Genomic DNA, 20,855 nt, shown 5'->3' with positions numbered 1-20,855 from the left:
GGTAGTTGGGGCAAAGGAAAGTCAGAGAGTGAGAGGACATGGCATTTGCACTGGCGACTAAAGGATACAGAAGGGCCAGGCTGGCAGTGCAGGGACAATGTTTAGGTTAGGGATCCTGAGAACACGGATCTGGGGGTCCTGCTTGGGGCGTGTGAGCAGCGAAGGGAAGGCCCACGGGGCTAGGCCTGTGGGGTATGGAGCCTTGAGTGGCAGTGCAGAGTCTCTGGAGGGTTTCAGATGGGAGGGTGACCAGCGTAGGTCTGTATTGTTATTTTTTTTATGTTTATTTTTGGCTGCACCACGTGGTATGTGGGATTTTAGTTCCCCAGTCAGGGACTGAAACCACACTCCCTGAAGTGGCAATACGAAGTCTTAACTACTGGACTGCCGCGGAAGTTCAGGTCCATTTTTAGAATGTTTTCCAGGCTGTGTGGAGTGTCCATTGTGAGGACTCGAATGGAAGGAGGGGGAGCAGTTAGGAAGATGAAGAGAGATGCCTCCCAGGTGGCTCAGTGGTAAAGAATCCACCTGCCAATGCAGGAGATGCGGGTTTGATCCCTGGGTTGGGAAGACCCCCTGGAGAAGGAAATAGCAACCCACTTGCCTGGGAAATCCCATGGACCAAGGAACCTTGTGGGCTACAGTCCGTGGGGTCGCAGAGAATTGAACATGACTAACCATGCATCACACACACACAGAGATGCTCAGGGGAGAAACCATGCCAGCTTAGACAAGCAGGCACAGTCTTTATTCAACTTTTTTAAAGTATCTGGGGACATAGTATTTATTTATCTATCTATATTTGTGGCTGTGCCAAGCAACTTGCAGGATCTTAGTTTCCTAGCCAGGGATCAAACCTGCAGTGGAAGTGCAGAGTCCTAACCACTAGATTACTAGGGAATTCCTCATACTCTGGATATTTGATATTTGTGTTTATATGGAGACCACTGATTACTTCCCAGGCACTGTGAATTATGTTAAGCACTTTATCTATCAGTTCAGTTCAGTCACTCAGTTGTGTCTGACTCTTTGTGACCCCATGGACTGCAGCACGCCAGGCTTCCCTATCCATCACCAACTCCTGGAGTTTACTCAGACTCGTGTCCATCATGGCATCGTTGGTGATACCGTCCAACCATCGCATCCTCTGTCGTCCCCTTCTCCTCCTACCTTCAGTCTTTCCCAGCATCAGGGTCTTTTCCAATGAGTCAGTTCATCACATTAGGTGGCCAAACTATTGGAGCTTCAGCTTCAGCATCAGTCCTTCCAACGAATATTCAGGACTGATTTCGTTTAAGATTGACTGGCTGGGTCTCCTTGCACTCTCAAGAGTCTTCTCCAACACCACAGTTCAAAAGCATCGATTCTTTGGCGCTCAGCTTTCTTTATAGTCCAACTCTCACATCCATACATGACTACTAGAAAAACCATAGCTTTGACTAGATGGACCTTTGTTGGTAAAGTAATGTCTCTGCTTTTTAATATGCTGTCTAGGTTGGTCATAGCTTTTCTTCCAAGAAGCAAGCGTCTTTTAATTTCATGGCTGCAGTCACCATCTACAGTGATTTTGGAGCCCAAGAAAATAAAGTCTGTCAGTGTTTCCATTGTTTTCACATCTATTTGCCATGAAGTGATGGGACCAGATGCCATGATCTTAGTTTTCTGAATGTTGAGTTTTAAGCCAACTTTTTCACTCTTCTCTTTCACTTTCATCAAGAGGCTCTTAAGTTCTTCTTTGCTTTCTGCCATAAGGGTGGTGTCATCTGCATATCTGAGGTTATTGCTATTTCTCCTGGCAATCTTGATTCCAGCCTGTGCTTCATCCAGCCCAGCATTTCACATAATGTACTCTGCATATAAGTTAAATAAGCAGGGTGACAATATACAGCCTTTACGTACTCCTTTCCCAATTAAGCAAATGAAAGAGCTCAGCTGTAATTCCAGCACCTCCACTAGCTTTGTTCTTAGTGATGCTTCCTAAGGCCCACTTGACTTCGCATTCCTGGATGTCTGGCTCTAGGTGAGTGATCACACCATCGTGGTTATCTGCGTCTTGAAGATCTTTTTTGTATAGTTCTTCTGTGTATTCTTGCTACCTCTTCTTAATATCTTCTGCTTCTGTTAGGTCCCTACCATTTCTGCCCTTTATTGTGCCCATCTTTTCATGAAATGTTCTCTTGGTGTCTCTAATTTTCTTAAGAGATCTCTAATCTTTCCCATTCTGTTGTTTTCCTCTATTTCCTTGCACTGATCACTGAGGAAGGCTTTCTTATCTCTCCTTGCTATTCTTTAGAAGTCTGCATTCAAATGGGTATATCTTTCCTTTTCTCCTTTGCCTTTAGCTTCTCTTTACTCAGCTATTTGTAAGGCCTGGTCAGACAGCCACTTTGCCTTTTTGCATTTCTTTTTCACATTTGTTTCTCACACACCCCTATGAGACAGGCATGGTAATCTGCATTTATGGATGAAAAAACTTAAACTCAGGTGGATTTTTAAAAAGGAAAAAAATTCACCATAATTTCTGTTCTTACTATAGACCTTACTAGGAAGTGGGGACAATTTCTTTCTGGTCCTTTACCCAAGTTTATAACATATAGGTGGCAGAATAAGAAATCAAACCTGAGTCTGACTCACTAGACAGCTTAACCACTACTCAGTACATTTTAAAACCTTGTAATCTTAATGTTATTGTATAAGCGTCTCCCCAGGTACAACAGCTCAGCCTGTAGATCCATCAGGTTGCCACGACAGTGTTTACCAAACACTCACAAATGCTCAGTAGCATTCACAAATGAAGGCTTATTATTGTTCCCTTGTCTGAAATTGCTATGAGTTGGTCAGGTGGCTCAGCTGATCTTGGCTGGACTTGCACGTTCGGGAAACAAGTGACCTGGGCTGACCTGGACTGGCCTGCCCCATCCCCCACAACCCTTCCCCACACTGCAGGCTTGAGGGGAGGTGTGACTGGTGGGGACTGAAGTGCTGCAGAGAAGCAGCAGGACATGCAAGCCCTCTTTAGGCCCAGCCTTGGGGCTGACACTGTCACTTCTGTCGTGTTCTGTCAGCCAGTGCTCATCACAGGGCCAGCCCAGATGCGAGAGCTGGGGAAATAGACTCAGCCTGGAACTGCAGAGTCGCATGTCACAGAACGTGGGTAGAGGGAGGGGCAAGACCTCTGGCCATGAAGACATTGCTGTCTTTGCAGAGTGCTTGTTAGACTGGCCGAGAGGTTCCTGCCATTGGAATAGAGACCTCAGGGCCCAGAAGCAGCCTCAGGGTCCAGAAAGCCCATATCCTTGGGATTTGCTTGTAGGGTCTTTATTTAATCTCTGTACCTAATGTGGCCGCTCACTATGGACCCTCGAATGTTACTGGAGTCTTCTAAGTTAATTGGTTCCCTGCAATATAAGGATTCTCAGAAGCAGGGAGTTTTGCAGTGAAGTGAGCCCTGATGATGGTTTTCCTCTGAAAGCAGTGGGTGCAAAGACAGTCAGAAGTGCTATTTCATACTCAAATTATGACTGTGGGGTCAAAGAGGTTGCTAGATTCTTGTTAAGTATGTAAGAATAAGAAACATCCTATCTTCAATTACGCTATCTGGAGGTTTAGGCATACCTACTCTGTGACAAAAGCAGAGGCCAATTTTTGGTTTCAAGATAACTTTTAATCTCTGTCCAGCTTTAAACCCTTTGTTCCACCCTTTCCACCAGAAATCCTCCCTGGCTCTCCTAGAAATGACTTTCACTTAGATGCTTTTAGAAGAAAGAAAACTATGTTCCAGCAAACTGCAGAGTCTACACCATGGGGTTGATCCTGTCCACCCCAGGTCTTTCAGAGAAAGCCTTGGAAAAATACCAAGCTCAGACTTAACAAATACAGAAAAGAAAAACAAAAACATGTGATCATCTCAACAGATACTAAAAAGGCATTTGAGGAAATTTATTATCATACATAATTTCTGATTAAAAAAAAACAACAACAGTAACTCTCAGTGCAGTAGGGCTGGGAAGGTTGGGACTGTTAGCTTGTCAGAAGGTTATCTACCAGTAGTCTAGAACAAACCTTAAGGATGTGAGGCATTAAAAGTTATTTAAAGTCTGGGACAAACTCTAGTCTCATCCCTTTTACTCTTTTTTTTTTTTTTTTTTTTTTTTGCAGAGCGTAGCCAATGCAGTGAGGTGTTTTTTTTTTTTTTAAAGTAGGAATTATAAACACTGAGGCAACAACTATCTCTAGAGGCAGAAAACATTATTTACCTTGAAAACTCTATTAGAGCTATTAGAACTAATAAGGGAGTAAAGTGGCCTTAAAGATATGAGAAAAAGATGAAATAATAAAAATGGAGAGTATACTAAGGATATATTGAATATTTTAAAGATATTAGTTGTCCCCAAATTAACCTATGGTTTCATTCAACCTTCATTCAAAATCCTATTAATAATTTAAAATATAATTTAATGTATCCTGAAATTCCTATTTCTGTGAGTATAAGAATGCTGAAGAAAATCTTCTGAAAAGAACAATAAAGAGGGCAGAACTTGCCCTTTCAAATATCAAACCTTGCTAATACCATTATATTAAGCCATTTGGAAAGTATATAAAGGCCCTTGCTTGTATGTTATACAAAAATAAATCATAGGTGACTCAAAATCCTAAAATATAATTATATTAAAGTATAGAGTAATATGGAGAAGGCAATGGCAACCCACTCCAGTACTCTTGCCTGGAAAATCCCATGGACGAAGGAGCCTGGTGGGCTGCAGTCCATGGGGTTGCTACGAGTCGGGCACGACTGAGCAACTTCACTTTCACTTTTCACTTTCCTGCATTGGAGAAGGACATGGCAGCCTACTCCAGTGTTCTTGCCTGGAGAATCCCAGGGACGCTGGAGCCTGGTGGGCTGCCATCTATGGGGTGGCAAAGAGTCGGACGCGACTGAAGTGTCTTAGCAGCAGCAGCAGCAGCATAGAGTAATATATATGTATATATATATATACCCACATATGTACACATATATACTGTGTATATATATATATATATATATATATATATACACACACACACACACACATATATATATATACACACGTATGGTTGTGTGCATATAGTATGATTTGGGGATAGAGAAGATATGAAATTAGAAGCCATAAACTAGAAAATTTTAAGGTATTATTACTATATTATAGTGCAAGACTCGCCAATAGTGCAAAACTCTAAGCAAAGTTAGAAAACAAATAGTCTGGGAGAAAATATTTTCTACAGAGAAAACATATGAAATGATTATATCCATAGTCGATATAAAATTCTTTCTATAAAGAGTGCTTGCAAATAAATAAGCAACAAAATCCACTTAAAAAGGAGCAAAAAATAAGAAAAGGGTAGTATGCAGGAGAAGAAATAAATACCCAATAGACACATGAGTTGTTCAGTCTCACTACTAAGAAGGAAATGTAAATTAAACAATAGTGATATTTGTGTAATCAGATTGGCAACATTTTAAAAATTCTCATTCAATTTGTACAGAAATGCACTCTCAGAAATGTTGGTGCAAGTATAAATAGATAAGACTTAGCAATGCTTTTAGAAATTTAAAAATACTTGCCTTTTGTATGAGCAATCTCACTTTTAGAAATCTCTTCTATAAAAACACTCACATACCTAAAGATGCACCAGTTGGGAAATGATTAGGTAAATTGTTATATATCCAAATTTTGGGAACTACTCACCCTTTAAAAAGAACAGAGTAGTTCTGTTTGTACTAACATGGGTAATTGCATATGGAATACTGGCATATAGAAAGAGTAATTTAAGACCTAAGGGGTAGTATCATCCTATAGGATTGAGCAGTTCACACTAAACAGTTAAAGGTATCCTTTGGGAAGAGCAGCAAGATGGATTGAGGCAAGGGAGATACATTTCTGCATTTGTTGAAATTTTGCAATGAACATCTATGGTAATTTAAAAAATTAATGATTCATTCTTAATTTGAAAATTCTTATTAATAAAAATTTTTGCAAATCCACAAAAAGTAGGATAAAATAATAAAGATCCTCCTCCCTGTTACTCAGGGATATTGTTGACATTTAGGAATAAAGGGGGAAACAAACGTGTCCAACAGAGTTAATGCAGTAGAAAATATAGACAAACAAGATGATGCAAGGGTATCTTTGGAGGAGGGAGACCTGGATGTTTCTCAGGTCCTTTGCTGGTTGCTCTGCGATGCTGGGAAGCCACTGAAAGCCATTGACTCATCTGCGGTCTGGTTAGGTTTTCTCCATGCCTCAGGTAGGGCTGACCTACTTCCATTGGAAGAAAGGGCTAAAGAGAAAGAATGCAGATAAAGGTTCTGCCTCATGTGAAGTGTTATTGTTAGAATGTCCATGAATGAATGTCAGCACCCAGCATTTCTGAGGGCCACCATTAAATGAGCAATATTCTTTGTAGAAGCAGAACTCTGAAGTAGGCACACTGGGAGAAGTAGGTGGGGATAAAATAGAAAAAAGATGAAAGATCATGTGGTCGGCAGAGGAGGAGTGTGTGTGTGTGTGTGTGTGTGTGTAAAGCTTAACATGTATAAAGAAATAAAGTATAATGTTTAAATACAACATAAGTACTTGTAGTAACTGAGCAATTAGATGGTAGGAGAGGGTATATATGCCTGTGTGTGTGTGTGTGTGTGTATGGTGGGGGGGACATTGGGTAGCTTTATTATTAAGTTCAAAGAGAGTTCCTAAAGGGAAAATAAAATACCAGTTTGAGTCAGATATGGTTCATTTTCTCAGTCAGTGTCGAGAGGCACAAGATCAAATCTGGCTTGACACCATCCAGTGCAGATCTCAGCAGCCACTAGAAGCTGGAACCAAGCAGAGCTTGGCTAATGAGAATCTCCATCCTCTGCCAGTGCCTGGGGGCCCATCCCTTCCTCTCTGGCAAGCAGGATACAAAGAGAGCTCAAAGCAGAGTGAGGACCAAAAGGTCACCCAGAACATTCATTCTGCAAGCTCCCCACCAGGCCTTTCTGAAATAGAGACAAGTGTGGTTTCACAGTTTAGCCAGAAAGCGAGCCAGCGGCTTTGCCCTTCAACCCAGAGTAGGTTCTAATGGCGCTCCAGGATGTCCCACCTGACATCCGGCCTTCAGCAGTGAAGGAGAGGAGGACCTGGGCCAGACCCAGCTGAGGCGTATCCTCTCATTTATTCTTTGGATGTGAAAGGGGTGACTGTAAAATTCAGGTGAACCTGGAAGTTAGGATTCAGAGCTCCCCACATAAACACTGCAGTCTGTTATCAAGTTCATCTTCACCAGGAAGACACCGTCCAAAATGCATTCAACTTGTTGCTCTGAGGACCTTTGTACGTTTCGGCGGTTTGGTTCACAGATCCCTCAGGTGGACGTGAGAGCATCTCCACTGTGTCTCTTCCATTTTGCTCGGTGTTTCCGGAGTGCACGTGTGGGTTAGGGTGCAGCCTGGTGCTCATCTCTCGTGTGCAGTCCTGTCCCCTTCAGCTCACTCCTCGCACTTCTTTCCAAACCTTAGCTCCGCTTGTCACTTCCATGCTCAGAACCCTTCAGTGACATTCAAGGCCTCTTGAACATCGCTACTGCCCACCTTGCTGACCACATCTCTTGCATTTCTGCCTCTCTCAGTCTCGTGCTCTGACAGAGCCACCCAAGACTGCTTGTGGTTCCTTCAAAACATGAGCCTCTGTCTTGTGTCTGCCCCTGGATCACCTCTGTGCTCGTTTCTGTGTGTAGAGATGCAGCTACGCCGAGCACCCTCTCTGGGAAGTGTTCCTTAGCCTGCTTTGTGTTGTGTTCTGTTCCTCCGCTCTCAGGAAGCACGTGTGGTTTCCTTTCACCCTTTCACTATATCTCACTGGCTCATTTTATTCTGATTTCCCGACTCACTTGGAAAAAAAACCTTAAAGGTAAAAAAAACAGAGTACCTGCCACATAGCTGGTGCTTCGGGATTATGTTATAGGAAGGGGTGAATGCGTGTATTTTTTCATTTAGCTTGTGAATATGTGTATGTGAGTCTTTGTTTCCCCCTATCTGACACGAGTAAAGTGTTCAGCCTGCTGTGCCTCCGGAGGGATGTTGGGGTCACATTTAAGTGAGCTTAAGACCCTTCACCTCATTCTGAGCGTCATCAAGTAGACGGCAGTTGATAGCCCACTCCTGGGCTTCCATAGTGTTCATGAACAAAAACTCCCGTGTTGTTCCAGGCCAGCTGCTGCCAGCCAACCGCAATACTCCGAGTCCCATCGACCCCGACACCATCCAGGTGCCGGTGGGCTATGAGCCAGACCCGGCCGACCTCGCCCTCTCCAGCATCCCTGGCCAGGAGATGTTTGACCCTCGCAAACGCAAGTTCTCCGAGGAAGAACTGAAACCACAGCCCATGATTAAGAAAGCTCGCAAAGTCTTCATCCCGGACGATCTGAAGGTAAATGGGAACTGATAACGGGGCTGTGGGCAAGTAGAGACTGGGATCAAGAGGCAGACTAAAAGGGTGGGCCCAGGAAAATCCCACAGGCTCGTGAACAAAGACTGGTAATTTTCGGCCCCATTTTTCAGCATTTGACAAGGCTAGTTGCTTCCTCTCTGGGTGTCTTCTGTACTATGCCTTTCATATCTTGATAATGCAGAGAAATAATGAAAAGCAATAAAATGAAGTGCTTTGCAGCCCATGAAGGAAGCAAGCCCGCTGCTATCTGCAAGGAAACCCATGAAAGCCTAGTAAAGTCAAATCTGGATCTTTGAAAGTTGGAAAGGAAAAAAAAAAAATTATTGGGAAGGGTACCTGGATCTCAGAGTCTTCAAAGGTTACCTTCCCTTTGGGAGTTTAATGCTAATTAACTGCTGCCATTTCTCTGTAGGCCTCAGGGAGTAACATCCAGAGACAGGACCTCTCTCCATGTTGCCAACCTTGGATGCCAGAGTGGGACTTTGTTAAGGAAGCTGGGGGGTTTCCTGACACTATTTATAAGTAATGTTCACTCTGCATCTCACATAGTGATCACTTGAGTATCTCAGCAAAAGGTTAATTTGGGGTTGGTTTTTCTCTACTGTGTTGAAGGACACATTATATGTAAAGGAAAAGAGATTTACCTTAGGAAATCAGATACAACTTAAACAAAATTAATCTGACACATTTATGATACCTTAGGAAGAGAATTCTTTCTAAAATTATGCCATGCCTACTGATACCAAAATGGAACCATTTTTGATTAGCCATTGCTTAGAATTGTCTGTGTTTATGCTGCTCTCTGATCATATGAACAATAGAGATGTGATTGTATACATTCAAGGCATTGGAAGCAGGCATAATTAGGTCTTTTCTAACTTCTCAAACCTAAACATGGTTCACATGAAGAGAACTCCTGTTGGGAAAATAGGGAGTTTGGGACATTATTCTGGAACCACTTTAGACCAGTTATGCCTGCTTTTCAGACGAAGAAAACCTGCCTTCAAATTTGTCACTGCTGTTATCTAGTACCTGAGATTACCTGCGGTGATGCAGAATCATAAAATGTCTGAGCTGAAAGGGACCTCAGAGGCTCATTAGATCAAATTGGTCATTGCACCACTGAGGAAATGGAGATGAAGGAAAGCGAAGGTGAGCCCTGGTAGTTAGAATAAGACCCAGCTGGGTCCCCAAGTCTGCTAGCTTCCAGAAACATCACTGCAGCATGTTGGTCCTGATGGGGGCTACAACATGGACCTCCAATAACTGTCATCCTGAGATTCAAAGGAGGAAAGTACATAGTAAACACACCAGACGATAGAAACTAGTCAGGGAACTGATGGTTAGACAAGATGGAATAAGAAAGGGGCCATGGGATTAGATCCTGGGCAGTTTAACTACCTTCTTTCAATGGATGCTTTTCCTCACCTTGTGTTCTTATTCACACAATTCTGTGTGTATTTTATTTTATTTTATTTTTTTTAATAAATTTATTTATTTTAGTTGGGGGCTAATTACTTTACAATATTGTAATAGTTTTTGCCATACATTGACATGAATCAGCCATGGGTTTACATGTGTTCCCCTTCCTGGACCCCCCATCCACCTCCCTCCCCATCCCATCCCTCTGGGTCATCCCATTGCCCCGGCCCTGAGCCCTTGTCTCATGCATCGAACCTGGAATGGTGTTCTGTTTCACATATGATAATATACATGTTTCAATGCTATTCTCCCAGAACGTCCCACCCTCATCTTCTCCCTCAGTGTGTGTATTTTAGAACTTGCTTCTTAAACTAAACCAGGGAGCCCATTCAGCATGGATTTCCTCTTGGTGTGGAGGCAGGTTTGAAGAGGTGCTGCTGTATAGTAGATAAAACCTCTAGCCAGACTTGTACAGTCTCTGAATTTACAAGTTTAAAGCAAGGAGCAAGCTGCTTTAATTACCCAGGGAACCCTGGCAACAGAGAGGCCACGTGAACATTGCTGTGCTGGAATTATACCTGTTACCACCACCATGGCTGGACGTGGCCTTTCCACATGCCATTGTGGGGAACAAGCAAGAACATTCTCCTGACAGGGGCCTCTGGATTCCTTCAGTTGTGAGCAAAGCCTCAGGCCCCAGACCATGAGCATGGGTGAAACAGGAAACAGAACTCTAAGATGTTTCTTGTGCAGCAGGAGGGCTGAGCTGGGGCAGGTGGGAGCCACGTGTGTGGCCTCCAGCGCTGGATGAGCAGACTGAGTGAAGTGGCCCTCACTGCCCTGCACTTCCTCTCTGGAGCTATTCATCTGGGTTAGCAGGCGTCTCCCCCCACGCAGGAAGATGAAGGGGTGGCATACTGGTTCCTGCCTGAGAATCAGTTTAATCGCCTTGGTGTCTTTCAAAGACCCATTCATTCACTTGACAAATATTTTTCAAATGCTAGTGTCTGCCAAGTCAGGGCCTGGGGATTCGAAGGTGAGCTGCTACTGACATTGTTCCTACCCCTAAGTGAGAAAAAGGGAGTGTTGATATGTCAGGAGGGGCCTGCCGAGTGGAGGTGGCATCAAACATAGACCCTCAAGAAGATGGGACTGGACTGAGGGTGCTCTGCCAGGTGGTGGTACCTCAGTAGCCAGATGGCATCCGGCCCTGGGAGATAGAGGGAAAGGGCACAGGCGATGCATCAGCCCCGAGCAATACTTCTGCACCCCCACCCCCCATTCTGAGATAACAAAGCGGGGGAGGCTGGTTTTCTTGTTGGGGACAGTCCTCCTTCCATCATTCCTGCCTCCTGTGTCCTCTGCTCCACTCCTGCTCCCAGCTCCCGTCCTACCTGAGATGGTCCACATTTTACACCTTTGCTCGCTCATCTGCTCGTGTGCACAGGAGACTGGGAAATGAAAGTACCTCAGAAGTGAGAAGAGCTCAGAAATCGGTTGTTACACTGAGGTCAGCTGGTGACTCCCTGGTCCTTAAGACCTGATCCCAAACCTCCAAGGCCTGTAGTGGTACCCCTTCTCCATCCCCCTGAAAACACAGCTTCTTCAATTTCCCAGGGCCTTGTTCTCCCTGGGACAAGGCCTCCCGACTCCCTGGCCCCCGTATGCAAGTTCTGATACATCCTAAGTTAGTCCCTCTTTCAAATCATCTTGGAAACCACACTTCTGGGAACACTGATGAGAGTGGTAGATTTCCTGATTTACCAAGGGCGTGGATCTGGGGCTTACTAACATAGATGACATCTATCAGAACTGGAGGTTTCACTGTTAATATGCCATAGACCCTCTCACCCCACAGAGTCTTAGACTCTCTTGGCTCCTCCCTGCTTCTCTGCAGCCAGCTGGCCTGGCCTCTCTCCTCTTCCTCCAGCTCCCCACGCCCTTTTCCCAAGGGTGAGCAACAAATCCTGCCCCAAGGTTTCCGAAGAATAGCTTCCTAAGAAGAATTCTTCAGCCATTATGAAGATCATGTTTTTCACTTTGCTATATATTATTATGAAATGTATAGTAAGCTGGGAGTGCTTTATAAATAAGAGAACAGTACTAACTTGTGAAAGGCAGACAGAAGGTGCCTGCACTGACTTTGTCTCACACCTCCGGTCTGCTGGGCAGTATTGGCTGAGGGTAAAGCGCAAGGATGGGGCAGACCACTGACCTTGCAACTTGCTTGCCAACTTGCCCTCAAACATGTGACCTCCTCCAATGCCAAATGCCCCTTGGAATCCTGGGGCAGGGTAAGAACTAACCTCACTCACTTATTCTGGGTGGTACTAACTGCAGGTATTAGCATTGCTAGCATTGAGGAATTTACTATTGCAATTTGTTGAAAAAAGGGGGTTGCAAAACCCACCTGGTGGCACCATAAATGGAAGAAGACTTAAATTTCTTAGTGTTTCTAGGAAGGTTTTCCCTTTTTTGGCAGAGGGAGCAGTGATGGGGGAAAGAAGGGACTGTTTGCAAGTTGACCACAGTCAAACATCGCTCAGGTTAAGAAGGCCTAGTTAACAGTTAAACAAAAAAAGTTAGAGTAAATTATTTAAATGCTAGCCATGAATAAGAATTTACTAATCAGTGACAAGTGGAACTTTGTTTTTAATTGCCAAAGTATATATGCCATTATAGAATATTTTAATAGTTCAGAAGGACATAAAAACTGAAAGATCCTATCTCCTTCAATCCCCCTTCCAAAGGCACTACTTTTAATAGCTGGGTATAAATCTTTCTGGATTTATACTATTTCTGAGTATATACTATTACTTTAAAAACAAAACAAAAAAAGTGGGATGAGAACCTATTGATCTGCAAATTGCCACTGTTTCTACCCACACAGTGATATGTCTCTAGCATCTTTCTGATTCACTGGGATCATTATTTTTAATAGTTGTGGGACTCTATCATGATGTTATCAAAGCTCCTACTGGTAACTGGGGGGGCAGGGAGGGTTGCCCATTTTTTTCTATTAGGGACAGTTCAGTTCAGTTCAGTCGCTCAGTCGTGTCTGATTCTTTGCGACCCCATGGACTGCAGCACACCAGGCCTCCCTGACCATCACCAACTCCCAGAGTTCACCCAAACTCATGTCCATTGAGTTGGTGATGCCATCTAACCATCTCATCCTCTGTCGTCCCCTTCTCCTCCTGCCTTCAATCTTTCCCAGCATCAGGGACTTTTCCAGTGAGTCAGTTCATCGCATCAGGTGGCCAAAGTATTGTAGCTTCAGCATCAGTCCTTCCAATGAATATCCAGGACTGATTTCTTTTAAGATTGACTGGTTGGATCTCCTTGCAGTCCAAGGGACTCTCAAGGGTCTTCTCTACCACTACAGTTCAAAAGCATCAATTCTTCGGCGCTCAGCTTTCTTTATAGTCCAACTCTCACATCCATACATAACCACTGGAAAAACCATAGCCTTGACTAGACGGACCTTTGTTGGCAAAGTAATGTCTCTGCTTTTTAATACGCTGTCTAAGGTTGGTAATAACTTTCCTTCCAAGGAGTAAGCGACTGTTAATTTCATGGCTGCAGTCACCATCTGCGGACAACGCTTTAGTAAGAACGCGCCCTTGTGTGCGCAGGTGAGTGAGGACTGCCCTAGCGAGAGAGCCCAGGTGTGAGGTGACTGTTCAGTTCTTGACAGACATTGCCAGGTCATCTTCCAGCAACACCATACCAGCTTATCCCGGAAAGCATGCGCGCTCAGGGAAGAAAGGGGTTGAACAAAGAGAAGGAATTCGGCCTGTCCTTCTGGGGTGCAAGGCCTGAGCCACACCTGGCGGGCTTGCGCTCTGCAAGGCAGGAGAGGCTGCCAGACGAAGGGCCGGTCTGGGGAGGGAGGCCCGGGCGGCCGCGCTCTGACCCGTCGTGTGTCTCCCCGGCAGGACGATAAGTACTGGGCGCGGCGCCGGAAGAACAACATGGCGGCCAAGCGCTCGCGCGACGCACGGCGCCTCAAGGAGAACCAGATCGCCATCCGCGCGTCCTTCCTGGAGAAGGAGAACTCGGCGCTGCGCCAGGAGGTAGCCGACCTGCGCAAGGAGCTGGGCAAGTGCAAGAACATCCTGGCCAAGTACGAGGCCCGGCACGGGCCCCTGTAGGCTGGCGGCGGCGGGCGGCCCGGGCCCGGACAGGCCTTCACCGCAGCGACTGACCTTTCTGACATCAGCACTTTACCAGACGCAGCAACACGACGGACTCACGTTTTGGGGGGTGTGTGTGTGTGCGCGCGTGCTTGTGCTCCTGTGTGGTCAGCGGGGTGTGTTTGTGTGTGTGTTTGTGCTCCTGTGTGGTCAGCGGGAGTGTGTGTATGTGCGTGCGCGCGTGCGTCCCTTTGCGCTCGCCATTTTGAAACGAAAGGTGCCATGTTTTTATTGGACTGAGGAGACCGTGCGGGTTTCCTGCTCCCCACCCTCTCACCCCACTCCCGCCCTTTCCGTGTGGCTTCATGTGTGCTCCTACCCACTCTTCCAGGACCTTCTGCTTGGGTTCACTAAGAAGGGCCCTGCTGAAATAGTAGATCTCGGTTTTTCAAGACCACAGGCTCTTGTTTCTGTTTAATCTGTAAGTTACCGTGCTAATAAGGTGCACAGAGTAATTTAGCACTACACTGCAGCTCCGTTCAGTTATAGGTTGCTTTCCTCACTTTTAAGTTTTGGTGATAATCGTCTTCAAATTTAAAGTGCTGTTTAGATTTACTAGATCCCATATTTACTTACTGCTCTCTACTAAGTTTCCTTTTAACTCTACCAACTCCAGCGAGTAAGAGTACTCTTATAGAACACAGAGTGTGTTTTGCACTGTCTGTACCTAAAGCAATAATCCTATTGTACGCTAGAGCATGCTGCCTGAGTATTACTAGTGGAAGTAGGATATTTTCCCTACCTGAGAATTTCACTGTCTTTTAAAAAGCAAAAATTACAGTAATGTATTTGAGCATGCCCAGAACATCCCCAGTACCGGGAAGCAGAGGGAAATGCCAGGTCTAAGAACAAGGGTTTAACTTATCAGTGTACAGCCAAAAATGCATCTTGGAACAGCTTTTGACATTGATGTGTTTGCTTTTGTTTTCTCTCTTTTCCCATGCCCCCAGCCCCCAAGTTTCTAGTTAACTTTTTCCACATCCCTCTTGATATTCAATACAATTCAATTACTTAAGATTCAGTTTTCCCCTATTTTTTTTGTAATGTATATATTTTTGTGAATTATACCTTGTTGTTTTTAAAAATCAGTTGAGTTAATAAGTTGATGTTTTGTAAAAACCCTTTTTCTTAGTGGTGTCATATTTGAATGCTTCATAAATTAATGATTCTGGAGCTTATGTTTCTTATTCTCTGTTTTCTTTTGAACGTATGTGCTCTTATTAAGTGGACTTCTGAAAAATGAATGTAAAAGACACTGGTGTATCTCCGAAGGGGATGGTGTTGTCACAAACTGTGGTTAATCCAATCAGTTTAAGTGTTTACTGTAGACCAAAAGGAGAGATTATTAAATTGTTTAATGTTTATACAGAGTAATTATAGGAAGTTCATTTTGTACAGTATTTTTCAGATATAAATACTGACGATGTATTTTGGAAGACATATATTATATATAACAAAGAGAAAAGGAAAACTATTCCATGTTTTAAAATTATATAGCAAAGATATATATTCATCAATGTTGTACAGAGAAAGTGCTTGGGGGTTTTTGAGGTATTAAATATTTTAATTTTGTCACTGACACATCAGCATGTTTTCTGCTTTAAATTAAAATTTTGCAACAGTATCGAAGCTTGCTGTGACGAATTCTGCTCTAAAATATCTAAGGAGTGTTCTTATTTCCTATTAGGTCTCAGAAACAAAACCCAAAACCACAAAATGGATGTTAGTCAAATATTTATTGGATGATACAGTGATTTTTAGGAAAAGCATCTGCCACAGAAATGTTCACTTCAAAATTATGAGTTCCTGAAAATGAATATCACTGCAAGCATCCCCCCAAATTCTGTTCTCCTCAATGGGCACGTGCATCTTACACAGTGTAAGGTTAATATCGGTGCTATGTGTATGATTTATAATTTGATAGCTGTCTTGTCTTTAAAGGTGATTGTTCTTTTGTTTCACTAACTTGTGTTAAGAGATTTTGCTGTTGTTACAAAGAAACATTTTCTGCAAGATTAAAATACCCTTTCATCAGTGGGATTTTCTAGTTTCCTGTGTCCAGAGTATGCGATTCTTTAATGACCTTTCATGATTCTTTAATGGTGATTTCCTTGTCAATCCGTTAGCAATGCTTCTCTCTTACTGTCATAGTCTTGGGGAATCTGAATAGTGTAATATTCCTACAGGTATCTCATTTTGTCTGAAGCTACAGATTATGATGGGAGATGGACGCATATTGGAATTGAAATAACCTCATTCGGGTATAAATAACTAATAAAATAAACAAAACTTCTAACAAACTTAAGCAGAACTAAATTAGTGGTATTCAGAGACACAAGTAAACATGGAGTTGGCCTTGTTATAGGTAAAGAGACTAATTGCAGCAGAATTGTTAAATAGTTAAATAGTCACTAGCACAGAAACAAGTAAAATCTTTAACTAGAGAAGTATTGAAGGATTGTACTGAAGACCATCCAAATTCATTGAAGTTTAAAATGGTAACTGAAAAACTGTATTAGAGTACTAGTCTTTCTGAAATTAGGTTTGTATCCGATGAGCATCACAGCTGTTTTATGCAGAAGAAATTTAAAGATTATAATAAAACTTATTCTTTGGCGTGCCAGGGGAGGTTTCAGAAACCTACCTCGTTTTAAAAATTTTAAAGCTTTGGAGTATGTACAGGTGCCTTATACGTAGGTCATTGTCACCCCACACAAGCACTCAACCCCTGAACTCGCTGCCTTCTGTCCAGGGCAGTCAGCTAGTAAATAAAGCAGTTCTGCTAAATCGCATGAGAAGGCATGGCCCAATTTGGAATGACTTGGATCATCCAGGGTCAGATGAATTCTGCAGACTGCAGCTATTAAAAGAGTCCTGTTGTCATTTTTCACCTTTTCATCATAAGCATCTTTCAGAGATTAATTACTTGGCCATTAAAAATGAATCCAAGTCATATTATGCCAACATCATTTAGACATGATTTGGAATGAGCAGCTTAGGACTTCCTGACAAGGTCACATCATCCTTTCGACTGGACTTGCAAAGGCGAAAATTGGTCAGCCTATCATTCTGCTTGTGCCACCTGCAGGACATAGGTGGGGAATGGGAGGGCTGTAAGTGATCACTTCCTCCTCTTGAGAAAGTGGACACTTCTGACCATTCCAAAACCCACAGTGAGCAGGATAGTGACAGGCCTTTCATCTTCAAATATGACAGGCTGCTGTGAAACCATCCTTTGAAGCAGAAAGACCATTTGCTTGATGAGCATGCAGATGGAATTCTAGCATTGGGTGGAGAGGAAGCAGTGCTAGAAAGCCCAGAGTTTCCTTCCAACTCACCGGTTTTGTGAGGGAACTCACAATAATTCTAAATGTACGTTTGAAAGGTCTTGGGTCTGTTTTCAGAAAAGTTAATAAGAATTTTAAGTAGAGTCACTCCCACCCCCACTCCTATCCCAAATTAAAACAAAGGTCATTTTGGGAAATGCAAAGGAGTTTGCCTCCTTGCCTCCTAATGTTCCTTTTAGGAAAACTTAATTAGTGTTAATTGGAGCAGTTTCAGAAGGTGGTAGACACCTGCTCTCAGTCTGCCAGCTTCCTGCTAAGGGCTCCTAGGCCCCCACTGGGAGGCCAAGATCTCTTCTAGGTTTTCTCTACAATCAATGTCATTGTTTTAAATGAGCAAAGCCATGTCTTTAATCTTGATGCATTGGATTTGGCAACTAAAGGCAGTACATTTTGCTGAGGGCTAAGTGTATGTAGAGGAGTGTGTGTGTGTGTGTATGCGTGTGTGTGTGTATGTGTGGGAGTAGTTAAGGCATAAAATCTTTCATGTGGAGCACCTTACCAGACGTAACAATAGTCACCATTATCCTTTTGGCAGCACCACAAAGATTGCATCTGTTAAACAGGTACAAGTTCACTTGAGGTCAGTGCGTTTGTACACCATGGTTTTGGTTGCTGTTTATGCTGTTATGTCCAAAACTTTGTCTGTTATTCTTAATGTTTAATAAAATTTGAATTGTTTCCTGTCTTTCATGTATTTTTGTTGACTGTCTGCTGGAAATCAGATTCTATTCCCAATTCTATCACCAAGAAGCCATTGACATAGATTAATTACATAGATGATAAATTAATAATACTATATAATTAGTGAGAAATGAACATTTATTGGGTACTTACCTGTCAGACCCAGTGCTAAACACTTGCAAGGAATATTTTATTTAATCCCACATTAACCTCATGAGGTAGGGACAATTGTTATCTCCATTTACGGAAGAGAAGATAGAAGCTTGGAGAGGTTAAGTAGCTGGTAGAAGTGACAGAAATGAGTTCTGGTTCATTAGATGGGCATCACTTATAGTGGTGTTTCCCTAAAACCAATCCAAAGGCTGTTTTCTGGTCATATGTATGAGAATCATCTGGAAACATATTACTAGACTACAGATTCAGTGATTCTGAATCAGTACATCTGGGATGGAGCCTGGAAATCTGAACTGCTTAAAGGCTCCCAGCTAACTTGCATGTGTGGCCAAGTAACTGGAGCCCAAGGATTTACAGACTTGACCTTCATTTGAGTTCATGACCTTGGGGAAATCCTTGTAGAAGCTTCAAAACGTAATTACCTGGAATTGCATGCAACTTTTTGTACATAAACATTTTTCTGTAGAGAAGATCCATGGGTTCCCACCCCACACAGGAATCTGTGATGCAAGATGGAATAAAAATCCCTGATCTACAGGAGAGATGATGTAGTGTGGTGGTTCCCTGCCCAGGCAACTCATTAGAGTCACCTGGGAAGCTCAGAACACTGTTGCTGTGTGGGCCACAGCCTCAGCCAAGGAGCTCAGCGTCTCTGGCAGAAGAGAAAAGGGCTCCAGTGAGGAGCTCAGTGATTCAGATCTGTCACTTACCAGGTGTGTGACCTTGAACAGCCACTGAGCATTTTTAATCTCCTCCTCTGTGAGATGAAGTTCTACTCCCCATCCCTGGGGGTTGTGGGGAGAACTAATGACATAACAAATGCATAGTCTGGCTCATCTTCCTTTCTCAATAAATAACTGCCATGGGGACCCAGGGAGTCGAATGTGTGCCTGGAGCACTTTTTCCAGTTCAGTATTTCAGACCATTCGTTCCTCCAAAGAAGGTAGAAAACAATTCTGTGCAGAAGAAAGGGCAGGTGGCTGGTTGGCAAGGGAAATGGTGATGCCCCAGCATGGGTGTGGTTCATATTCCGACACCCCTAGTAGGTCAGAGCTTTGGCCAAGTTTGGGGGACATCCATCCAGGTGGCCCCTTCCAGTTTAAGCAGTCACAATTCAGAGTTCAGCTCTATTTCACCATTAAATTGCTCTCTCCTTTTTCAGAGGAATAGGCACAATGACCTGAAGATTCTCTTTGAGTAAGGGATTCTGTGTTTTCACATCTTCAGATCTCTTAGATGAAATGACTGCTTCTCCATGCCTGGCGACACTTCTGAGTCTCAGATGGCAGGAACTGATGAGAAGCCCCGCTGGCTGCATGGATGCCCCCGTCACTCACAGTCACTCAGTCCCTGGGACCAGTCAAATGCTGCCCTGGGGATGGCTTTTCCATTCACATTTAAATATTAACATACATCAGCCCCCAAGCCCTTTCTCTTCAAAGCACAAGAATTCCATTCCTTCTTTGAAAATCACTGGCTTAGAAGTCTCTTCGGGCATCTTTAGCCAGGATCTGGGTGGAAATTATGGAAATCTTGCCTTTGTGGTTGGGAGATGGCTCCTTGTTAATAAAGGTTAATAAATAATAAGGTTAATAAATAATAAAGGTTAATAAAGGCTCCTTGTTAATTGAAGGAGAAAGTCCCAAGTGAAGAAAGTGGTGAGCGTCTTCTGCTCCTCTGGGCTTTGAGTCAGTGAAGACTTGGGTGAAAAGGCCCCTCTCTGACTTTTCACTGTGCAAAGCCTGGCACAATAGGAAAAGCCAGAAGTTACTGAGTCCTAAGCCTTGTACCTGCCACATCTCACTTAATTCTTACGCTATGAAATTGCTACTAATATTTTTCCTGTTTTACAGGTGAAGAAACAGGTTCATGGAAATGAAGTAAGCAGAATTTAAACCCAGACAGGATGTCTGATTCCAGAGCTTGTGTTCCGTGCTGCTCCTCTCCATGACTTAAACAAGGGGCTCAGCAAAGGCAAAAGGCGATTGCTGTGATTAGGAGGGTGAGCCCAGGGCAGACAAACCTGGACTTAAATCCCACCGCTGTTATTTACTGTGTGACCATAGAAAATTCACCAAAGCGCCCTGAGTTTTATCTGCAAAACAGACATACTACTACTCTCCTTATAGGGTTGTTATAGGATTAAGTGAGAACATGCATTTAAAACACTTGGATCAATGTCCAGAGTATAACAGGAATTCAATGAATATTTGCCTTTTGTGGTAATAATAGCAATTATTAATAAGTATTGCTTGATTTGATTTCACTAGCAATGTGCGACAATGGAGTTAGACCGTACATTGTGTATTTTAATGGGCACATTTTTATTTTGTAAATACTTGACTATGTTTTGGTGACATCCTTCTTTTTTGGATGAGTAAATGGGAGAGCGTGTGATCACTTTATGGGCCTAGCTCTGTTTCTGAGAATGATCTTATAAAATCCATGAGGCATCACCAATTTTAAGTCAACTCTGTTGCCTCTGATATTGTTGAGATCCTGGAGACCTTTGCTTTGAAGAATGTACTAAGCGTTGCTGAAAGGCTGACCCTTGCATTGTGAGAGCA

At 43.3% G+C, this 20,855-nt stretch overlaps 1 protein-coding gene across 7 annotated transcripts in view; it reads left to right on the top strand.

Annotated features, from left to right (window-relative positions):
- HLF (HLF transcription factor, PAR bZIP family member) overlaps positions 1-18,118 on the top strand; it is a 56,594-nt gene extending 38,476 nt beyond the window's left edge. For 3 of the 7 annotated variants that reach the window (XM_081581670.1, XM_081581672.1, XM_081581673.1), the window contains exons 3-4: positions 8,227-8,447; positions 13,829-18,118. In XM_081581670.1, the coding sequence (XP_081437796.1) occupies positions 8,227-8,447; positions 13,829-14,044 (437 nt within the window). In that variant the 3' untranslated portion in view covers positions 14,045-18,118. The remainder of the gene's footprint in view (positions 1-8,226; positions 8,448-13,828) is intronic. The other 4 variants (XM_081581671.1, XM_081581674.1, XR_014079956.1 and 1 more) reach the window with 3 other exon arrangements.
- Positions 18,119-20,855: the final 2,737 nt, after the last annotated feature.

The sequence above is a fragment of the Giraffa tippelskirchi genome, chromosome 3 (assembly GCF_054371585.1).
Source record: "Giraffa tippelskirchi isolate mGirTip1 chromosome 3, T2T-mGirTip1v1.2.pri, whole genome shotgun sequence".
Taxonomy (NCBI): Eukaryota; Metazoa; Chordata; class Mammalia; order Artiodactyla; family Giraffidae; genus Giraffa; species Giraffa tippelskirchi.
Note: the sequence above shows the minus strand (reverse complement) of the source record. Positions and strands in the feature narration are given on the sequence as shown.